Here is an 18,305-nt window from a genome sequence, read left to right on the forward strand (position 1 = left end):
CTGGCAATATTTGCCTCAGATCTGTGCAGAGCCTGCTCCCTACACTCTTTACTCCATCTATCTCCTACTTATCTTCCAGGTCTGAACTGACCAAGGCTAAGGGTATGTGCTCTTAGGGTATCCTGTTCTTATGACCCTAACCATCAGACGGAACATCTTTATTGCTGTAATTATGTTCCTGCATATATTTCCCACCCAACTGTAAGCCTCAGGAGGGCAGGAACCCTTTCTTCCTCCTTACTCATGATTGTGTCCCTCGTGCCTAGCACAATGCCAAGCACATAGTGGGTGCTCGACAAACAACTGTTGAATGAATAAAGGGTAACAATTGGCAGATGAATAGAGGAGGAGGAAGTGGTCATTCAGCCTATCCCAGAAGCAGGACATGGTATTAGGTCAGCTGTCTCCAACTGAGACGGAATTCCCCCAACTTTAAACTCAGACGCATGGAACTTTTAAGACTCAGTTTGCACTCTCTCTCTTTCACAACAATTCCACAGGTGGTTGAGGACAAATATAGAAGTTACCCAAACCCTCACTTCTCCTGGTTCTTTCCCCATTCCCCTTGGGGCACCTTTTCTAATCTCTGGACATGCTTTGAGAAAGAACCCCCGGCATCCCTGTTCATTCGGTCTGTACAAGAAGCAGGGCATGGTATTAGGTCAGCTGTCTCCAGTGATGCCTTCCCATGTTCATGATGTTTCCCAGACATCTACTAGACTAGAGCACCTAATGTAGAATGAGTAAGTGAATGGAAAGAAGCATGAGGGAAGGGAGAGAGGGAGGGAGGGTGGAAGGGAGAGAAAGGAGTGCACCCAAAGAATGATGTCCAAGCCCTTAACAGAGGGCCCTAAGGGGATCAGGCCACAGAGAGCCATCGAAGGGCTCTGAGCAATGGCTTCACATGACCTGACCTGACCCTTAGCACCCTTGGGGTTTTCCCCTACAGTTAAACACACTTTATGATTAGGGACTTGACCCTAATTTATGATAGACAGGAATATGGCACAATGGAAAATAGACTTTGGTGCAACATAACCCACACTCAAATCCTAGCTCTGTCACTTAGCAGCCATACGATTTGAGCTGTTACTTAAATTGTGTGAGCCACAGTTTCCTCAGTTGTTACTATTGTGCTGCTAAGCTTCCATGAGTGTTAGATAACATCAGCACCACACCTGGCCTACAGAAGGCAGACAGGAGTGTGATCGAATGCATGATACTTCTTCCTCCCATAAACCAGCTAATGCATACCTTCTATGTGTAGGCGGTAGAGATTACTATAATATTTATTATGTGGTAGTTCTGTTGAGCCCATTTTTCAGGTGGAAAGTTGAGATTCAGAGCTAGAATATCTTGCACAAGCTCACAAAGAAGGCAAGTGGGAGAGCCAGTAAATAGTGAGGTAGATGCCAATGTGGCTGCCAGCCACAGCTTTGGGCAATGAATGCCCTTATCCTACTCACAGGTCACACAGACCAAGGCTGTGCGGACAGACAGGTCTGCAAACAGTGTCCAGCTCTCTGACACCTGGGAGACGACGAAGGGGATGATGATCTCGGCGGGGACGTGGAACTGGAGGGCGTAGGTGAAGAAGATGCCAATGGAGTACATCAGCTTGACCGACTGGTACAGCCTGCAGACACACAGAGAGGACGGGAAATGCAACGTGGCTCCTGGGCAGGGCCATGCAGGATTCGCTCACCTCTCAGAAGCCGGCACTTGTGACAGAGCTGGCAAACTTCCAGTGACTCAGGCTGGACCTGCCATCAGAGCCACCTGGAAGCTTATTAAAAGTGCACATCCCTGGAGAGTCTTAGTCAGCAAATCTGGCTCAGAAACCAGTGCCTTTTTTTCCTTTAGGTTTTTAAAAAGGTATATCACCCTAGCTGGTTTTGCTCAGTGGATAGAGCATCAGCCTGCGGACTGAAGGGTCCCAGGTTCGATTCTGGTCAAGGGCACATACCTCCGTTGTAGGCGTGATCCCCTGGTTGGGCTGTTAGGAGGCAACCAATCAATGTGTCTCTCTCACGTCAATGTTTCTCTTTCTCAGTCTCTCCCTCTCCCCTCCACTCTCTCTAAAAATCAATGGAAAAATATCCTTGGGTGAGGATTAACTAAAAAAATAAAATAAAAAGGTGTATTGGCATAGAGTAAAATTCATAGCACTAAAGCCCTGTAGTGAAAAACCTCCCTCCCACCCTTACCAGTTTCTCTTTCCACAGACAATCCCTCGAACAGTTTTCTTGTAGCCCTTCCAGAAATCAGTAGATACACAAGCTTATTTAGACTATAGGTACACACACACACACACACACGCACATACACTCACACGGCAGCATCCTCTACACACCACTGAGCTGTCTTTGCTCATTAACTATGTCTTGGAGATTGTTCCCTGTCAGTACACATAGACCTGGCTTTTCTTTTTAACAGCTGCTTGGTATTCCAATTGCATGGATATACTACAGTTTTTTAACCAGTCCCCAGTGAAGGGGTATTTAGATTATTCCTAGTTTTTTCCTGCCAGTAATTAATGCTGCCAAGACTATCCTTATACATATATCTCTGCACATATACTGTGCAATCCCAGAAGGAGCGATGGTGGGTAGAAGTATATGAGATTTACTATTGCGATAGCTGTTGACAGTGGCTGTGTGCGGTCCTAGCCTATTGGAGGGCGGGTTTCCACATCCCTTGCCCAAACAGTGTGTGAATACCTGCTGCTCTTTGCCTTTGGGCTTGTAAAAAATTGGCATTTCTGTTATGAGGGAGACATAGCATTTTTTAAAAAATATAAATTGCCATTTTCTGGGATTTGTCTGAGAATGTGTCATCATGGCCGCTTTTTCTTGGGCTGTTGGTCTCATTATCAGGGAGGGTTATTTGTCCCTTCTTGCAGGCTGCTCTGGCGAATCTCATGACCAGCCAGGTTTAGAGCAGGTGTGAAGTCCTCATGCACCCGATGTCCATGTTTTCCAACTGAGCCCCCGCCCCCCTGGCCCCCCGCCCTGGAAGGAAAACGCCCTGTCCCAGGTGGCCAGTGGCAGCCCACATTGCCCAGAATAGGAACAGCCCATGAGGATGCTATATGACTTGTGTAAAATAAGTCTCAACTTCAAAGAAATGCCACATTTATCATCTAGTCATTACCACAACGCAGTGAGGAGGGTGGGGCTGGTGATACGTTTTTCATTTTGCAGTTGTGGCCTTGGGGGAAATGAATGGCCCAGCATCCTACTTACCCCAACAGACCCAGGGTGTGGGGACACATACCCACGATAATAGCCAACATTCAATGAGTGCCTACTATGTGCCAGATACTTTCCTAAGCACTTTGTATATAATCAATTAATCCTGAGAGAGCGTGGAAGTCATCTGGGCTGTTCAACAGATCCTTCCAGTTCTTGCAAGTACGTGGTAGAATTAAACTTCCCTGCCCCCTGGAGTGACTGATGCAGTGCTATCAAAAGAGGTGTATGCTTTAGCAGCTTCATGGTAGAGGGCATGGTTCAGGTGCACTCTGTTATGGCAAACAGCAACATTTCAGGGAGGGGCTGTTCCTTCAGTCTGAACCCCGGAGTGGGGATGGTGCAGAGCTGAGCCCCAGCCATCCCATAATGGACATGCAGCATGAGCATATGTTTAAGCATTTGTGTGTATTCAGCTATTGAGATTTCGGAGTTTTTTATTATTAGAGCATAATCTAGTCTATCTTGACGGATACAATTCAGCATTAGTATTACCCTCATTTTACAGAGGATGGAAATGAGGTCTTCAAGATTGGGTAGCCTGTTCAAGGTCATATGACAACCAGGATGCAAATCCCATTACACAGCCTTAGGACTTGTGCTCTTAAGTACATGGCTCTACCGACTGCTTAGTCACTATGTACCCCATATTGCCAGAATGAGAATAGCTAACACTCGATGAATGCTATGTGTCAGCCCCCAAATGTTTCCTAGATGAATGAATGAATGTGTAAATGAATGAATGATTGAATGTAAGAACTCCAGATCGAATTGCAACCTGGGGTATAGACATGGCAACCTAGGCCAATTTCAGGAATGAGAGGCCCAAGGAGCTGTCCACCTGCAGGACCCTGAATTATTACTCTGGAGTTAAACTTTTTATCGCCGCTGTTTCTGTTTTCCAAACACTCCTGATCTTTCCTATTTTAAGGCCTTTGAATCATAGAGTCAGACAGATTCAGTTTCAAGCTTCAGCTTCTCCCAAACAATATGCACCAAGTGAGTTACTTACCTCTCCAAATACCAATTTCCTCACCTATTAAATGGAATGGAAAGTAAGGATGCTAACTCATAGTGCCTGGATTGTCAAATGTACCTGTTATTATAATGCAAGCATTAGCAGTTACTATTTCTCGCTAATAGTAACCCAAGGAAATGCCACATTCTGTTGCTAAGACTCAGAGGTGGCAGGGACATACCAGCAATTGGGCAAGTTGAGAGTGATGCTGGCCTGGGTTTTCGACCCGAACTTCATGTAGCCAAACGACCCCATGCAGATGAAGAGGATGATGACAAGGGACATCCCCAAGTACAGAACAAGAGAAAACTGCTGTGGATGCTTCATCTGGTTTTGGAGAGGCAGAATCTGGCGGTGAAAGGAAGTTGTAAAAGGAAGGTAGAAGGAGATGTGGCGCCTTGAGAAGGAGCCGGTTCCCCACAAGCACAGACATCCTTTTCCTGGCGGCCCTGGGGCCAGGAAGGGGCCTCGCCACCTGGCCACACCCCCTTCACTTCCCTCCATGCTCTCTATTGCCAGGACTGCCCTCCTCCTCCATCTGGGCCGAATAGTGAATCCTCACTCAGTCTTCAAAGCTTAGCGTGGTGCATGAGGCATTTGGGGCCCTGACAATGGGTCCTGCCATTCCCTTCCCCAGGAGAAGATCATAGTCTCACTTTCCATAAATACTACTATTTGCTCATGTGCGACAATGACTGGCTTCCCTCGAGAGCACAGGGGACCCTTCGCTTAAAGCCCACACCAATCTTACCATCCCGACGCCCTCAAACGCGAAGACGGCTGTGCCGAAGAACAGCAGGAAGTTCTCCCAGCTGGCCATCAAGGGCAGGTTGCCGGGATCTGGAATCTCCTAAAAGGACAGGGAAGGAGGGCACTGGCTTTGCCATGACACAAAGATCATTGCCTGGTAGAAAGCTGGGCCAACCCTGACATCAACAGAGACCATGTTACGAGCACCCAGGAGATATCTAGAATTGCTCAGCCTTCTCAACTTTTAAACAGTTATTTTTACTGTGGTAAAATACACATAGCATAAAATCTACAATTTTAACCATCTTCAAGTGTACAGTCAGTGGCATTAAGTACATTCACATTGTTGTGCAACCAACACCACTAGCCATCTCCAAAACTTGTTCATCATCCCAAACTGAAACTCTGTACCCATTAATAACTCCCCATTATCCGGCCCCCTGGCCACCCCTAATCTACTTTCTATCTCTATGAATTTGACTATTCTAGGTACCTCATGTAAGTTAAATAAGACCATATTTGTCTTTTTGTGATGGCTTACTTCACTTAGCATCATGTCTTTAAGGTTGATCCATATTGTACCATAGGTCAGAATTTCATTCCATTTTAAGGCTGAATAATATTTCATTGTATTTACCATATTTGTTCATCCATTTGTCCAGTGATGGGCATTTGGGTTGTTTCTACCTTTTCGCTATTGGGAGTCCTCTCATCTTTATTTTTATTTTTTAAAATATATTTTATTGATTTTTTTTTACAGCGAGGAAGGGAGAGGGATAGAGAGTTAGAAACATCGATGAGAGAGGAACATCGATCAGCTGCCTCCTGCACACCCCCCACTGAGGATATGCCCGCAACCAAGGTACATGCCCTTGACTGGAATCGAACCCAGGACCCTTTGGTCCGTAGGCCGATGCTCTATCCACTGAGCCAAACCGGTCAGAGCTCCTCTCATCTTTAAATGTGGGGCTCAGGGAGGAGAGTGGAATTGCCTGAGGCTACCCTCCAAGTTAGGGGCACAGCCCAGATAAGGATTCCCCTCTCTTCCTAAAAGTCAATAAGAATAAAAAATCTTACAAAAAAAATCTTTAAAAACTTAAAAGTCTTTAAAAAAAAAAGTGTTCACAGCTAATCACCATAGCAGGGGCTGCTCAGAGCAGGGGGTCACCTTCCTTACCTTGACCTGCCCATAAAGGTAATAATGCTCCCCGAGTGTCTCAGAAACCCCAGACACTGACCCGCTTCTGGCTTCAGGCACAGACCTGCATGATATACTCAAAGATCAGAATCATGCTCCCCAGGGTGGTGATGTTGGCCAGAGTCGAGAAGACGGACAGCACATTGAGGTTCTGGATAAACACCAACAGGACCAGGAAGGGCAGGATGGTCAGCATGTAGAAGCGAATGTCCAGGATGGGAGTCAGCACCAGCATCTTCCTGGGTTGGCAGGTGTTGGAGGTCACGTGGGCTTCTTCCACTATCTGACACAGAGCACAAAGCAGGGAGGACGGTCGGGGTAAAGATTAAACAAAGGATACCCACGTAAGCTTCTATTTCAGATGATGAACAGGTAACTTTTTAGTACAACTTGCCCCAAATATTACACAGGACATAATCATAGTAAAAAAAAAAGTTATTTGCTGCTTATCTGAAACTCCAATTTAACTGAGTGTTATATATTTTTATTTGCCAAATAAATATAGTTACCCTAACCGTAGTACCCACGACTGTGACAACCAAAAACTTTTGAATCATAAAATCTCCTTTCGTCATCTAGCCCAACCTCTTCTTCCCCACAAAATGGTTTTCTTTCATCCACCCAAACATTGGAAGTTGACTACACAAAGGTATTTTCTTCTACTTTAGATAGCTCTAAAAGGTAGAAAGCTCTCAATATTGGGCACTATCTATCTACTTGAATAGTCCATCTACATGACTTGTTATAGTTCTGGCTATTTGAGAGTACAAACACAAATATGATCTCTCTATTCCATGAAATCAAGAGAGAAGGCTAAGATTGATTTGTAATGCCTGTTAGGAATGTAATGAGGGCAAGGTTGTAGCTTGTTCGCCTTACATTTAATTAGTCATCTCTATATGACAACCCTCAGATATTTCAAGTAAATCTTACTAACACTTTTCAGGCTAAAAAAAAATCTCAATTATTTTTGATTGGACATGATTGTAAGCCTCTCTCCATCCTGGTTATACCCCTCTCTGATCCTTTAATAGAGTGATTCCCAGGATTGAGAGAACTCCCAAGAGTAGTCTCGTCAGGGGTTAGAAATGAAGCCATCTCCTCCCATGATCTGAACTGTATACTTTTGCTCATGCAGCCCTAGCAGGAGGAGGTCTGCTCTTCTCCCATTCTATCTAGAAGAGGGCTCTTTACCTGTTGTAAATTGTCTGCCATAAACATAAAATACACACTGCAGAAGCCCAGTTGAGTGACGATTAATAAGAAGCTGACGGTGTACCTGGGAAGGAAAAGAAGAGGCAGACAGAGGGAGAAAATTATTTTTTAAAAATGCACTCATTTCTATCTTTTGAAATAATTATTTCTGTTATTTTAAATATTTCCCCACTTTTCTATATTGAAAATTTTCAAGTCCACAGAAAAAGGTGAAAGACCAGAATAATTAACATCATATATCCATATAACTAGATATACCAATTGTTAACTTTTGGCCCTAACTGCATCATGTATGTATTTCATACACACACACACACACACACACACACACACACACACACTTTTTCAGAACCATTTGAAAGTCAATTGTAGATAGAACACTTCAACTCTAAATACCTCGGCAGACCTCTCTTAAGACTATGATGCCCAGAAAATCAACTTCAATATACACATATAGTCCATATTTTTAAATAACCCAATTCTCTCCAAAATATCTTGATTAGCTGTGTGTTTTTAAAAAATTCAGAATCTAATCAAGGTTTGTATATTGCATTAAGGCTGTGTCTCTTTAGTTTTTTTTTTCATGTGGAACAGCCCCAAATCCGCCTTTTTTGTTTTCCATGACCTTGTTTTTCTGGGAAGAGTCCAGGCCAACTGTCATGCTGAATGCCCCCATTGTGGACTTGTATAATTGTTTCCTCGTGATCAGGTCCCGATAAGCACTTTGGTAAGCTTACCACGTAAGTGATATTTTGTACGTTTTTTCATCATATCGGGAGGCACATGATGTCCTGTGGTTGCGCTGTGAAGTGACTGCCGGACTTTTCCAATGTGCATTTCCCTCTCGGTGATCTGATGGTAAAACTTTGAGATGGCATGAAAATCCGATTCCCCTCAAACTAAGGGTTTTAACGTTCATTAGCGATCCTTGCCTGAATCAATTATCTCATCAGTGGTTGTAAGGTGGTGGTTTTCTAATTTTATCTGTCATTTCTTCTAAATTTATTAGCTAGCATTATTCTTCCTCCGCTTTTTAAAAAATTACAATAGACTCACATTAATTTTTTTGAACTTTTGAGCCAAACTGATGACATTGCTGGGAAGCAAGATTTCAAATGCTCCCTCTGATCCATTATTTTAAAATTTAATATATTATACTCCATCATAATCATTATGCTTTTATTTTTAAAATATGTTTTTATTGACTTCAAAGAGGGGAAGGGAGAGGGAGAGAGCGATAGAAACATCAATGATGAGAGAGAATTATCGACTGGCTGGTGATTGAGCCCACAACGAAGGCATGTGCCCTGACCGGGAATCAAACCGTGACCTCCTGGTTCAATGCTCAACCACTGAGTAACAATGGCTGGGCTCTCTTAGATTTTTAAATTGTCTCCATTTGAGGATGCATTTATTTATTTTTAGGGAACAAAAATATGCTCCTCTACTTAGATTCTAAAGTTTAGATCGGTGTTTTTCAAAATTGGGTTGTAGTATCAATTGCGTCAGAATCATCTGAGTGAGGTTTAGGCATTCCTCGCTCTCATATCAGCTTTTGAGTCAGAGGCTGGGTGATGTCATGTGAGATTTCAAAATGGAGAAGTCTTTTCTCTCTTTACTAGGCAGATTTTCAAACATATACAAAAGCAATGACAATAATTCAATGAATTCTCGTGTGCCCATGCCAGCTTCAACAACAGTGAAGTTTTTTCCACTCCTCTTCCATCTATCCCTTCACCCCTACACCACACACATGCTTCTTTTGTTGGAATATTTGTAGCAAACTGAAGATCTTGTGGCACTAACTCAGAATGCAACCCTAATGGACAAGGACTTAAACAAATAGCCATCATGTCATTATCAATCCAGACAAAATTAACAATAATTCCTTAATATTATTTAATATTCAGTCCACATGAATATGAATAATATTTCTCTAATGGGCTCAAAAATGTTTATTTTACAGTTTCTAAAAAGTTTATACATTGCATTTAGTTATTAAGTCTCTTAAGTTTTTTAAACTGCTAGATTCCCTTTGACCTGTTTTATTTGTCTTTCTTTGCAACTTTTAATTTTTTGGTTAGTATTGAAGCTATCAGATACTTTGTCCCATAGTATGGCCCACTTTCTAGATTTTAGTTGATGACTTCATAATGTCAGTTATCTTGTTTCTCTATCCCGTGTTTCCTGTAAACTGATGTTAGATCTAGCAGCTTGATTAGACTGAGGTTCATCATGTATCTTTCTAGTGAGGATATTTCAGAGGCGTGCTCTGTACTCCCTACTGTACCCTTTTATAAGATACCTCACGCCTGGCTGTCCTGTGTGTAAACATGAGACGCCAAGATTAGTACCTGGGGTCTGGTGGTGTCAGTGTATTCTTCCTTCACGAAGTTTCCCAATACCTCTCAGCTAATGGCTTGAACATCCATTGATGATTATTGCCTACATGTAATGGGCAGTTTTGTGTTTTTTGTTTTTTTTTTAAATCTGTCATTGATTTTTTTTTTGAGACAGATAGAGAGATAAAGAGAGAGAGAGAGAGAGAGAGAGAGAGAGAGAGAGAGAGAGAGAGAGAGAGAGAGAAACATTGGTAAAGCAGCAAAACACTGATCTGCTGCTCTCCGCACACCACCACTGGGGATCGAGCCTGCAACCCGGGCATGTACCCTGACCAAGAATTAAAGTGGCAACCTTTCAGTGCACAGGACACGGCTCAACCAACTGAGCCACACCAGCCACGGCTGAAATGAGCAGTTTTTAATCAAGCTCCCCAGGTAGCCCTTGGCACACTAAAAATTACCAATCATTGTTATAAATGTTTTCCCAACTCTTTCTCAGTTACTGGACCACCAGAGAAATGGAATGGTGGGAGCTAGATGTTCTGGATTCCAGTCCTCGCTCTGCCACTGCATTCCTGTGTCAACTTGGGCAGCTTTATTGCCCCATCTGGGCTTCATTTTTCCTCCATTAGAATAGCCATGGTTATGGTGATCTCTAAGGACTCTTTCCACCCAAACGTTTTCCTCATGGTGCCATCAGAAACTGACAAACCATGGTAACAAAGGATGGGGCAATTAGGAGTCACCCATTATTGCTGCCCCAAGATTTCACCGGCCTGATAATTAGTGTGACTCCTAATCAGGAGATCAATGACCTACTGAGAGTCCCAAGTGAGGAGTGGCCACAGGAATCTTGGGAGCCATAGTGCTGACTCAGTACCTCCTGAGGGGTTCTGCTGGGAAGGATGAAACGTGAGGTCCTTTTTAAGATTTTTTATTGGTTTTTAGAGAGAGAGAAAGGTAGAGGGAGAGAGAGAGAAATATTAACGTGAGAGCAGAACATGGATGAGCTGTCTCGTGCACAACCCCTACGGGGATCGAGCCTGCAAACCTGGGCATGTGTCCTGACCGGGTATCGAACCGGCAACCCCTTGGTGCATGGGAAGATGCACACTGGCCAGGGTTGAAATGTCAGGTTCTTGATTGAATCTCTGCTCCACCACTATCTCTATGTCCTTGGATGTGTTATTTTGTCTGTATGAGCCTTGGTTACTTCATATTCCCAGGACAAAAAACCCCCGGCCTACCTCACAGTCATTGAGAAGATCCAAGGAACCAAGACATAGAAAAGCATTTTGTATGCCATAATCTTTTTTATCAAGCAAGGGAACAACCTAAATGTTCACTATTAGGAAAAGAATTAGATAAATCTATGGTATACATCCATACCGGGAACATCGTGAGCTTTAAAAAGGTGAGAGAGATTTCTATGTCCCCATGTGGAAAGAAATTTGAAACATATTGTTAAATGAAAGAGCAGATTTCCAAAAAATATTCTAATTAATGTACAAGATAATACAAAACCAAGTGTATATTTTCAGCCCTGGCTGGTGTGGCGCGGTTGGTTGGGTGTCACCCTGTGCACCTAAAGGTTGCCGGTTCGATTCTCCATCAGGGCACATGCCCGGGCTGGGGGCTGGATCCCTAGTAAGGGACGTGCAGGAGGCAACTGATCAATGTTTCTCTCTTTTTCTTCCACTCTCTAAAAATCTTTAAAAGTAAAAAAAATATTTTTTAAATCGTAAAAAAATCTTAAAAATATATATTTCCATTCCCACACAGATATCCACATGCATGCAGAGAAAAACAAGTCTAGAGGAACACTGACTAACCAGATAGCAGTGGTTACTTCTTGTGTAAAGAGTGGGAGCGGCAAACGGAGCTATTCAAGGAGATGCTCCATATTGTTTGACACTTTGTAATAAGGACATATTCATTTACAACCTGTGTAACTAGAAATAAAGGAAGATCAGGCGAGGATTATTAGTGCTGCTGTTGGTGTTATTATTACTGCTGTGACATCTATGACTATTACCTTCCCCACACCGAGTGGGTCCTCAGCCAGGCGTTTGGGCAGGTTTCAAGGCTATACATCATGGCCTCTCCGTAGTTCACAAAACTCTTTTGCAGTCTAGAGAAAGAACAAGACATGCATAGCTTAGAACATTTTTGTGAAAAGAACAATTTACTTCTATAGTGAGTAATTATTATACATTTGTGTGTTAACATGGAGCATTCTAGTTATTTTCTAGCAACACTATTACGGAAGTATTTTATAACAGTATATATATACTTGAACAACTTTCAGGAGTCAGCCTCTTCTCTTTTTCTGTAGCATTTTTTTTTAAACACTACTATTTAAGTGGATTTTTAAAAAGTAAACAGTGCCCAAACCGGTTTGGCTCAGTGGATAGAGCTTCAGCCTGCGGACTGAAGGGTCCCAGGTTCGATTCCGGTCAAGGGCATGTACCTGGGTTGCGGGCACATTCCCAGTGGGAGATGTGCAGGAGGCGGCTGGTCGATGTTTCTCTCTCATCGATGTTACTGACTCTCTATCTCTCTCCCTTCCTCTCTGTGAAAAATCAATAAAATATATTTTAAAAAAAGTAAACAGTAGCTGTGTGAGTTGATTAGTCTGCAAACCAGGAAGAGAGGATGTGAAAGGAGGTGTGAAGTGTGCAAGCCCGGTCAGGGGGAGGAGGGAGGAGGAGAGAGGGGTTGGGTTTCTGGGCTTACATTCCCTCCTTCCCACGGCTGAGGGTGTTGGGACATTTGGGAGGCCTATCCGGGACCATATCACACGCAAAGATGATACTCGGGCTCCTGCCCAGCAGCCCTGTAGGATGTGACACCCACATTCCAGCCTATCTTGTCCCTCTTCCCTCGGCGGCCCTTCCTCAGGGTGGGGAAGGCCCTGCTGAGGAACTGCCCCAAGTAAGTGGGAGCAGCAGCAGTTTGTCGAGGACCCTGATCCCCATGTCAATTGCAGGACTGAGGGGAGTGGCTGGGAGGGGAAAAGATCCCAATATGCCCTCTCTGATAGCTGGGAGACCTTGAGTCTGTCTCTTTATTTTTAAAAAAATATATTTTATTGATTTCTTACAGAGAGGAAGGGAGAGGGATAGAGAGCTAGAAACATCGATGAGAGAGAAACATCAATCAGCTGCCTCCTGCACACTCCCTACTGGGTATGTGTCTGCAACCAAGGTACATGACCTTGACTGGAATCAAACCTGGGACCCTTGAGTCCGCAGGCTGACACTCTATCCATTGGGCCAAACCAGTTAGGGCGAGTCGGTCTCTTTAGATTTCTGGGCCTCAGTCTGGGTTTGGGGGAGGAAACAGTAAGAGATGGATACAGAGATGTGTTGGGAAGGCCGCATGGTTCTTCTATTTTTATTATTACTATGCTTGGCATTTCAAATATAAAGGAGGTCACAATGCATAGGACTGGCAAATATTGGCCTGAGGATTACAAATTCAAAAGCTCTGGGGACCAAACCGGTATCAGTAATGTGGTGAGAGAGGCTGGTATGAAACAACGGGGAATAGTGGAGACAGTGGCAAACCCTCTGGTTCACTCCCCGTCCTGAAAGGGGTTGACTGGGACTTGGCTTCAGCTGAATGAGTGAAGCCCCAGAGGTGCCAGACTGTCTAACAGGCAAGAAGAAGATGAAGATCTTTTTTTAAAATGTGAAATCTCTGAATTTTTAAATATAGGCTAAAACAAAACAAAGCAAAAACGATGGAATTTCCCCCAAACATATCCAAAGGCCATAGTCAGCTCTTATGCCATCAGTCTGTAACCTCTGTATTAGAAAAATGGAAAAAGAAAAAAGAAAAACAAATAATCAAAAACAAGAAACAACAAACAAACCCCAGGGGAAGGCTATCATGTATGGCATAGATATTAGAAGACTACCCGGTGATATAACGGCCCCAGTAGGCTTGAGGGAAAAAGAAATTTGCAAAATGTTAGAGTGGAGTCAGAGAGGTCTTGGAATACCAGCTCTGCCACTCCCTAGCTTTGTGACCCTGAGCAAGGCATCTAACGCAGACCTAAGTCTCAGTTTGCTCATCTGTAAAATGGGAATAATGGTGCTATGAAAGTTTACTGTAAGGACTAAATAGAAGAAGGCTTGCAAAGCTCTCGCCATGTGCCTGCCACAGTGTAATTGTGCAATAAATTTAATTGCAGAATGAGTAAGTGCTCTTAAAAGTGTTTTGTGAGCTGGAAAGTGCTCCACAAATTAGGTGTGACTGATATAGACTCCAGATACACCTATTTGGATTTGATAAACTGGCTTTGAGAGGAGTTTCATCAACTTTGACTTTGGAAGTCTTTCTGCACGTGTCTGATGACTCGTTTAGACTTACACACCTCCGGAACAGCTCAGTGCTATGGAGAGAGAGCCACCAGGTGGTGGGAAGTAAGGAATCACCAATCACCCATGAATGGTAGCTTTTAAATAGGAAACTCTCAGCATTACTTGTTTTCACTGCATTTGTCTTTTCTTTGCATTGAAGTTTAAAAAATAGAAATACTGAGTATCAGATGTGTGCTGTATTAATGACTGATGTAATTGCAAACTAGTCATTTCATTGCTAACTTTTTTACTTTTACTAAATTGTCCCCCAAAAGGTTTATCTGGAACAAATGACCCATACAAAGTGCGTGTATGGGAGGTGGGGGGAGGTTGAGGAAGAAACATATCTCTAAGTATCTCACATAAACATGGCGGTTTATAGAGCATGTTTGCATCTTGTATCAGTGTGATCTCTCTAGGTTCAGGGGGAGCTGGAGCTTGACAATATCGTCCAGCTGGTTAGCAGCAGAGTTGGGCCTGAACCCAGGAGCTTCCAGTGGAGTTCTTTATCACCGCCTCTGTAGAATCTAGAACAGCAGGGGCGGTGGTGGCTTGAAGAAACGACCAGGTAATTGGGTTAAGTCAAAGGAAACTGAACACACCCTCAGACAGGGCCTGGCACAGCTGAGAGAGAAGCAGGACCCTCACCTGTGACTGAGGTGATTGGCGCAGTTCACCAGGATGACCATGCAGTGCACTGTGATGATCCCGATGACCAGCAGGCTGAGGGGACCGACCTGGAGGGCAGGAGAGAGGCGAGGATGGTTAGCCACACACCGAGGCTCCCACACCCGGGCTTCTCCCCGCTTCTGACGATAAAGCTGCCTCTGGGGTGAGACCCCTGCCCGAGTGTCCTCATGCCTCCAGATGCTCTGGCCGACATGCCCTGCTTAGCATCACTATGGAGTGGCTGCCCTACCTCACAGGACACTTCCAGTGGCAGAGCACTCACTACCTTCCTAGACTTGGGACTTTTCCTCTAGCACAGGTGTCAACGCGGGCACTCGTGACATTGTGGGCCAGGTGATTCTTTTTTAAAAAATATATTTTATTGATTTTTTACAGAGAGGAAGGGAGAGGGACAGAGTCAGAAACATCGATGAGAGAGAAACATTGATCAGCTGCCTCCTGCACACCTCCTACTGGGTATGTGCCTGCAACCAAGGTACATGCCCTTGACCAGAATCGAACCTGGGACCTTTCAGTCCGCAGGCCGACGCTCTATCCACTGAGCCAAACCAGTTAGGGCTGGGCCAGGTGATTCTTGGTTGTGGGGGCTGTCCTGTGTGGTTTAGGATGTTTAGCAGCATTCCTCGGCCTCTACTCACCAGGTATCCATGGCATGCTCCCTTTCCAAACTAGTTGTGACAATCAAGAATGTCTCTAGACATTATCCATATCTTTGGGGACGTGTGTGAAAAATTTTCCCCAGTTGAGAGTCACTGCCTTTGTATGTCTAATTTGTCAATATTTTTTTTATTTTTAACTAAAAGTTGTATATATTTAAGGTGCACAACATGATGAGTTGATATACACATAGATAGTAAAATCATTACTGTAATCAAGCTAATGAACATATCTTCTCACATAGTTTCCATTTTTTCTTTGTATGTGGGAAGAGATTAAAAAACAGGGCTCATTATTAATCATAATCTCCCATGCAGTGCACTGGGCATTGAGTAAAGAGGGTCTGGCTCACCTCCTTTGTTCTGGACACTCATACCTTTAGAGATGTGACCTGAGATAATATTATCTATCATAAAGAAACAAATGAGAGATCAAGAGTACCACTAGATTCCACTAGAATGTAACCTCCTTATAGCAGAGATGCTGTCTTATTTACTTCTATATTCCCAAGCCCTAAGAATGCACATAATGGTTATTCAATATACATATTTCTTGAGTGAATTATGGTCAAAGGTTCTGGTGGGAGATAAGGAAGCAAAATCAAAGGACAAAAGGACAAAAATTTATCTTAAACGGCAAATTCCACACTGGCAAAGACAGTGGCAATGGAGTAATAATACTCTTCAGAAATTCTAGAACCCTGAGAATTCCAAAGGGGAGAGTTCCATTTCTGGAACTAGAGCCTTGAGCCATAGGTTGGAAGGTATAACAGAAGCCAGGGTCTCAATATGCCTTCTTTAGACACGTGGCACTTACCAGGCCTGGATAGGAGGAGAAATTCACTTCGATTAAATGGAAATCGTCTGATTGGCATTAATTCAGTACACATGAATTGGGACTTCCCGTGTGCCAGTCTCTACAGTAGGTACGGTGGAGCGGTGTTAAGATAAATCAAAGTTCCTGCCCTCAGAACTTTCAGGTAAGTGAGGAACATAGAAATATTAAAGAAGAAGTGTGTCTCACTTTTGTAAGTGCTGTAAGAATTCCAGGTGAGGTAGGTACAAGTTCTAGAGAACCAGAAGGCGACAGTGGCATTAATGTCAAAAGGAATCCGTCAGGTTTTACAGAGGAGGGAGAAGGGAATGGCCTAAACAAAGACAGAGGTGGGTGGAGGGGAGGGTGGGGGACTGGAGAAGATGTTTTCCTCATCTTCCAAACCACTCTGAGTTGATCAAATGGACTGAAACAGAAGCCACATGTTCATACTAACTTCAGGGACTGGGCTGCTAATGGGAACGAGGAAATGGGTGGGTGATCCTGGGGCCTGGGAGGACTGTGGCAAAGTTGACTATGTATCAGTCTGTGAGGACGGTCTTGAAGAATAATGGCAGGGTGGTGGGGGCATTGAATGAAGGTGGTCAAACTTCCGGTTATGAGATAAATAGGCACTGGGGGTGTAATGTACAGCATGAGGACTGCAGTTGACACTGCTGTGGGGCATATTTGCAAGTTGCAAAGAGAGTAGATCCTAAAAGCTCTCATCTCAAGGGAAAAAACATTTCTTTTTGTACCAGGAGGATGAATGTTAGCTAAACTGATTGTAGTAATCATTTTACAACATCTCTATGTCAAGTCATTATGTGATACACTTTAAACTTATACAGAGCTGCATGTCAATTATACCTCAATTAGTGGCCCAGTGCATGCAATTCATGCAGGGGGTGTCGGGGAGGGTGTCCCTCAGCCCGTCCTGCACCCTCTCCAATCTGGGACCCCTCAGGGGATGTCCCACAGGGATCAGGCCTAAACCGGCAGTTGGACATCCCTCTTGCAATCCGGGACCTCTGGCTCCTAACCGCTCACCTGCCTGCCGGCCTGCTCACCCCAAACTGTCCCTCCCACCCCCGTGGGCCTGATCGCCCCTAACCACCTCTTGCCTCAGCCCCGCCACCATGGCTTTGTCTGGAAAGATGTCCAAAAGGTCTCCTGGAAGGTCTCCCCGTCTAATTAGCATATTACCCTTTTATTAATATCGATAAAACTGGGAAAAGAATAATTTCCTGTCACCTCCAGGCTCCAGGTTGGGTCCTGTGGATTGACGCCTGCATTCACATTTGCTCTTACAGAGGGTACCCCCAAATTGTCTATTGATAAACAGTGCAAAGGCCTCAGGGACCCACCACCCTATTCCCCCAAATGGGTAAACCTAGTTTTCATCACCAGATTCTTCTTACCAAGATGCCGGCATTTTTCATGGCCACGGGAAGACCCAGGAGCCCGGTGCCAATGTTGCATTTCAATAAATGGACCAAAGTTTGCATCATCCTGTGTGGGAAGCGCAGGGAGACAAGAGGACATGTTAGTGGAAGGGAAGGGTGGGCCAAAACTCAGCCTCCTGCCAGCACCTCCGGCACCCTCTGTGGGGAAGAGGGACAAAACCCGATAACATGGACTCTGGTTAGGTCCCAGGAGCTGATCCAGAGCTGGGCTAGTTCAGATAGCTCAACAAATATGTTTTTTAATTGATTTTTTTTTTTTTTAGAGAAAGAGTGGAAGGGAGGCGGGGAGACAGAGAGAGAAACATCGATGTGAAAGTGAAACACTGACTGGCTGCCTCCTGCATGCCTCCTACCTCTGATCAAGCCCACAACCCAGGCTTGTGCCCTGACCACGAATCAAATTGGCAATCCTTTTGATGCATGGGACGATGCCCAACCAACTGAGCCACACTGGCTAGGGGAGCTCAACAAATATTTAACATGCACTAAGCGTTAAAGAAAATGTTACTAACAATTGCTACCATCTGGATAACTCCCT

At 44.1% G+C, this 18,305-nt stretch overlaps 1 protein-coding gene across 1 annotated transcript in view; it reads right to left on the reverse strand.

The window, feature by feature from the left end:
• Positions 1 to 18,022, reverse strand: part of SLC36A3 (solute carrier family 36 member 3) — a 19,710-nt gene extending 1,688 nt beyond the window's left edge. Inside the window, exons 1-8 of the mRNA XM_015565626.1 lie at positions 17,723 to 18,022; positions 14,790 to 14,878; positions 11,810 to 11,905; positions 7,412 to 7,496; positions 6,282 to 6,500; positions 5,021 to 5,119; positions 4,451 to 4,617; positions 1,467 to 1,636 (exon numbers count right to left, since the gene is read on the reverse strand). Of these exons, the coding sequence (XP_015421112.1) occupies positions 1,467 to 1,636; positions 4,451 to 4,617; positions 5,021 to 5,119; positions 6,282 to 6,500; positions 7,412 to 7,496; positions 11,810 to 11,905; positions 14,790 to 14,878; positions 17,723 to 17,812 (1,015 nt within the window). The 5' untranslated portion in view covers positions 17,813 to 18,022. The remainder of the gene's footprint in view (positions 1 to 1,466; positions 1,637 to 4,450; positions 4,618 to 5,020; positions 5,120 to 6,281; positions 6,501 to 7,411; positions 7,497 to 11,809; positions 11,906 to 14,789; positions 14,879 to 17,722) is intronic.
• Positions 18,023 to 18,305: the final 283 nt, after the last annotated feature.

The sequence above is a fragment of the Myotis davidii genome, unplaced genomic scaffold (assembly GCF_000327345.1).
Source record: "Myotis davidii unplaced genomic scaffold, ASM32734v1 scaffold18, whole genome shotgun sequence".
Taxonomy (NCBI): domain Eukaryota; kingdom Metazoa; phylum Chordata; class Mammalia; order Chiroptera; family Vespertilionidae; genus Myotis; species Myotis davidii.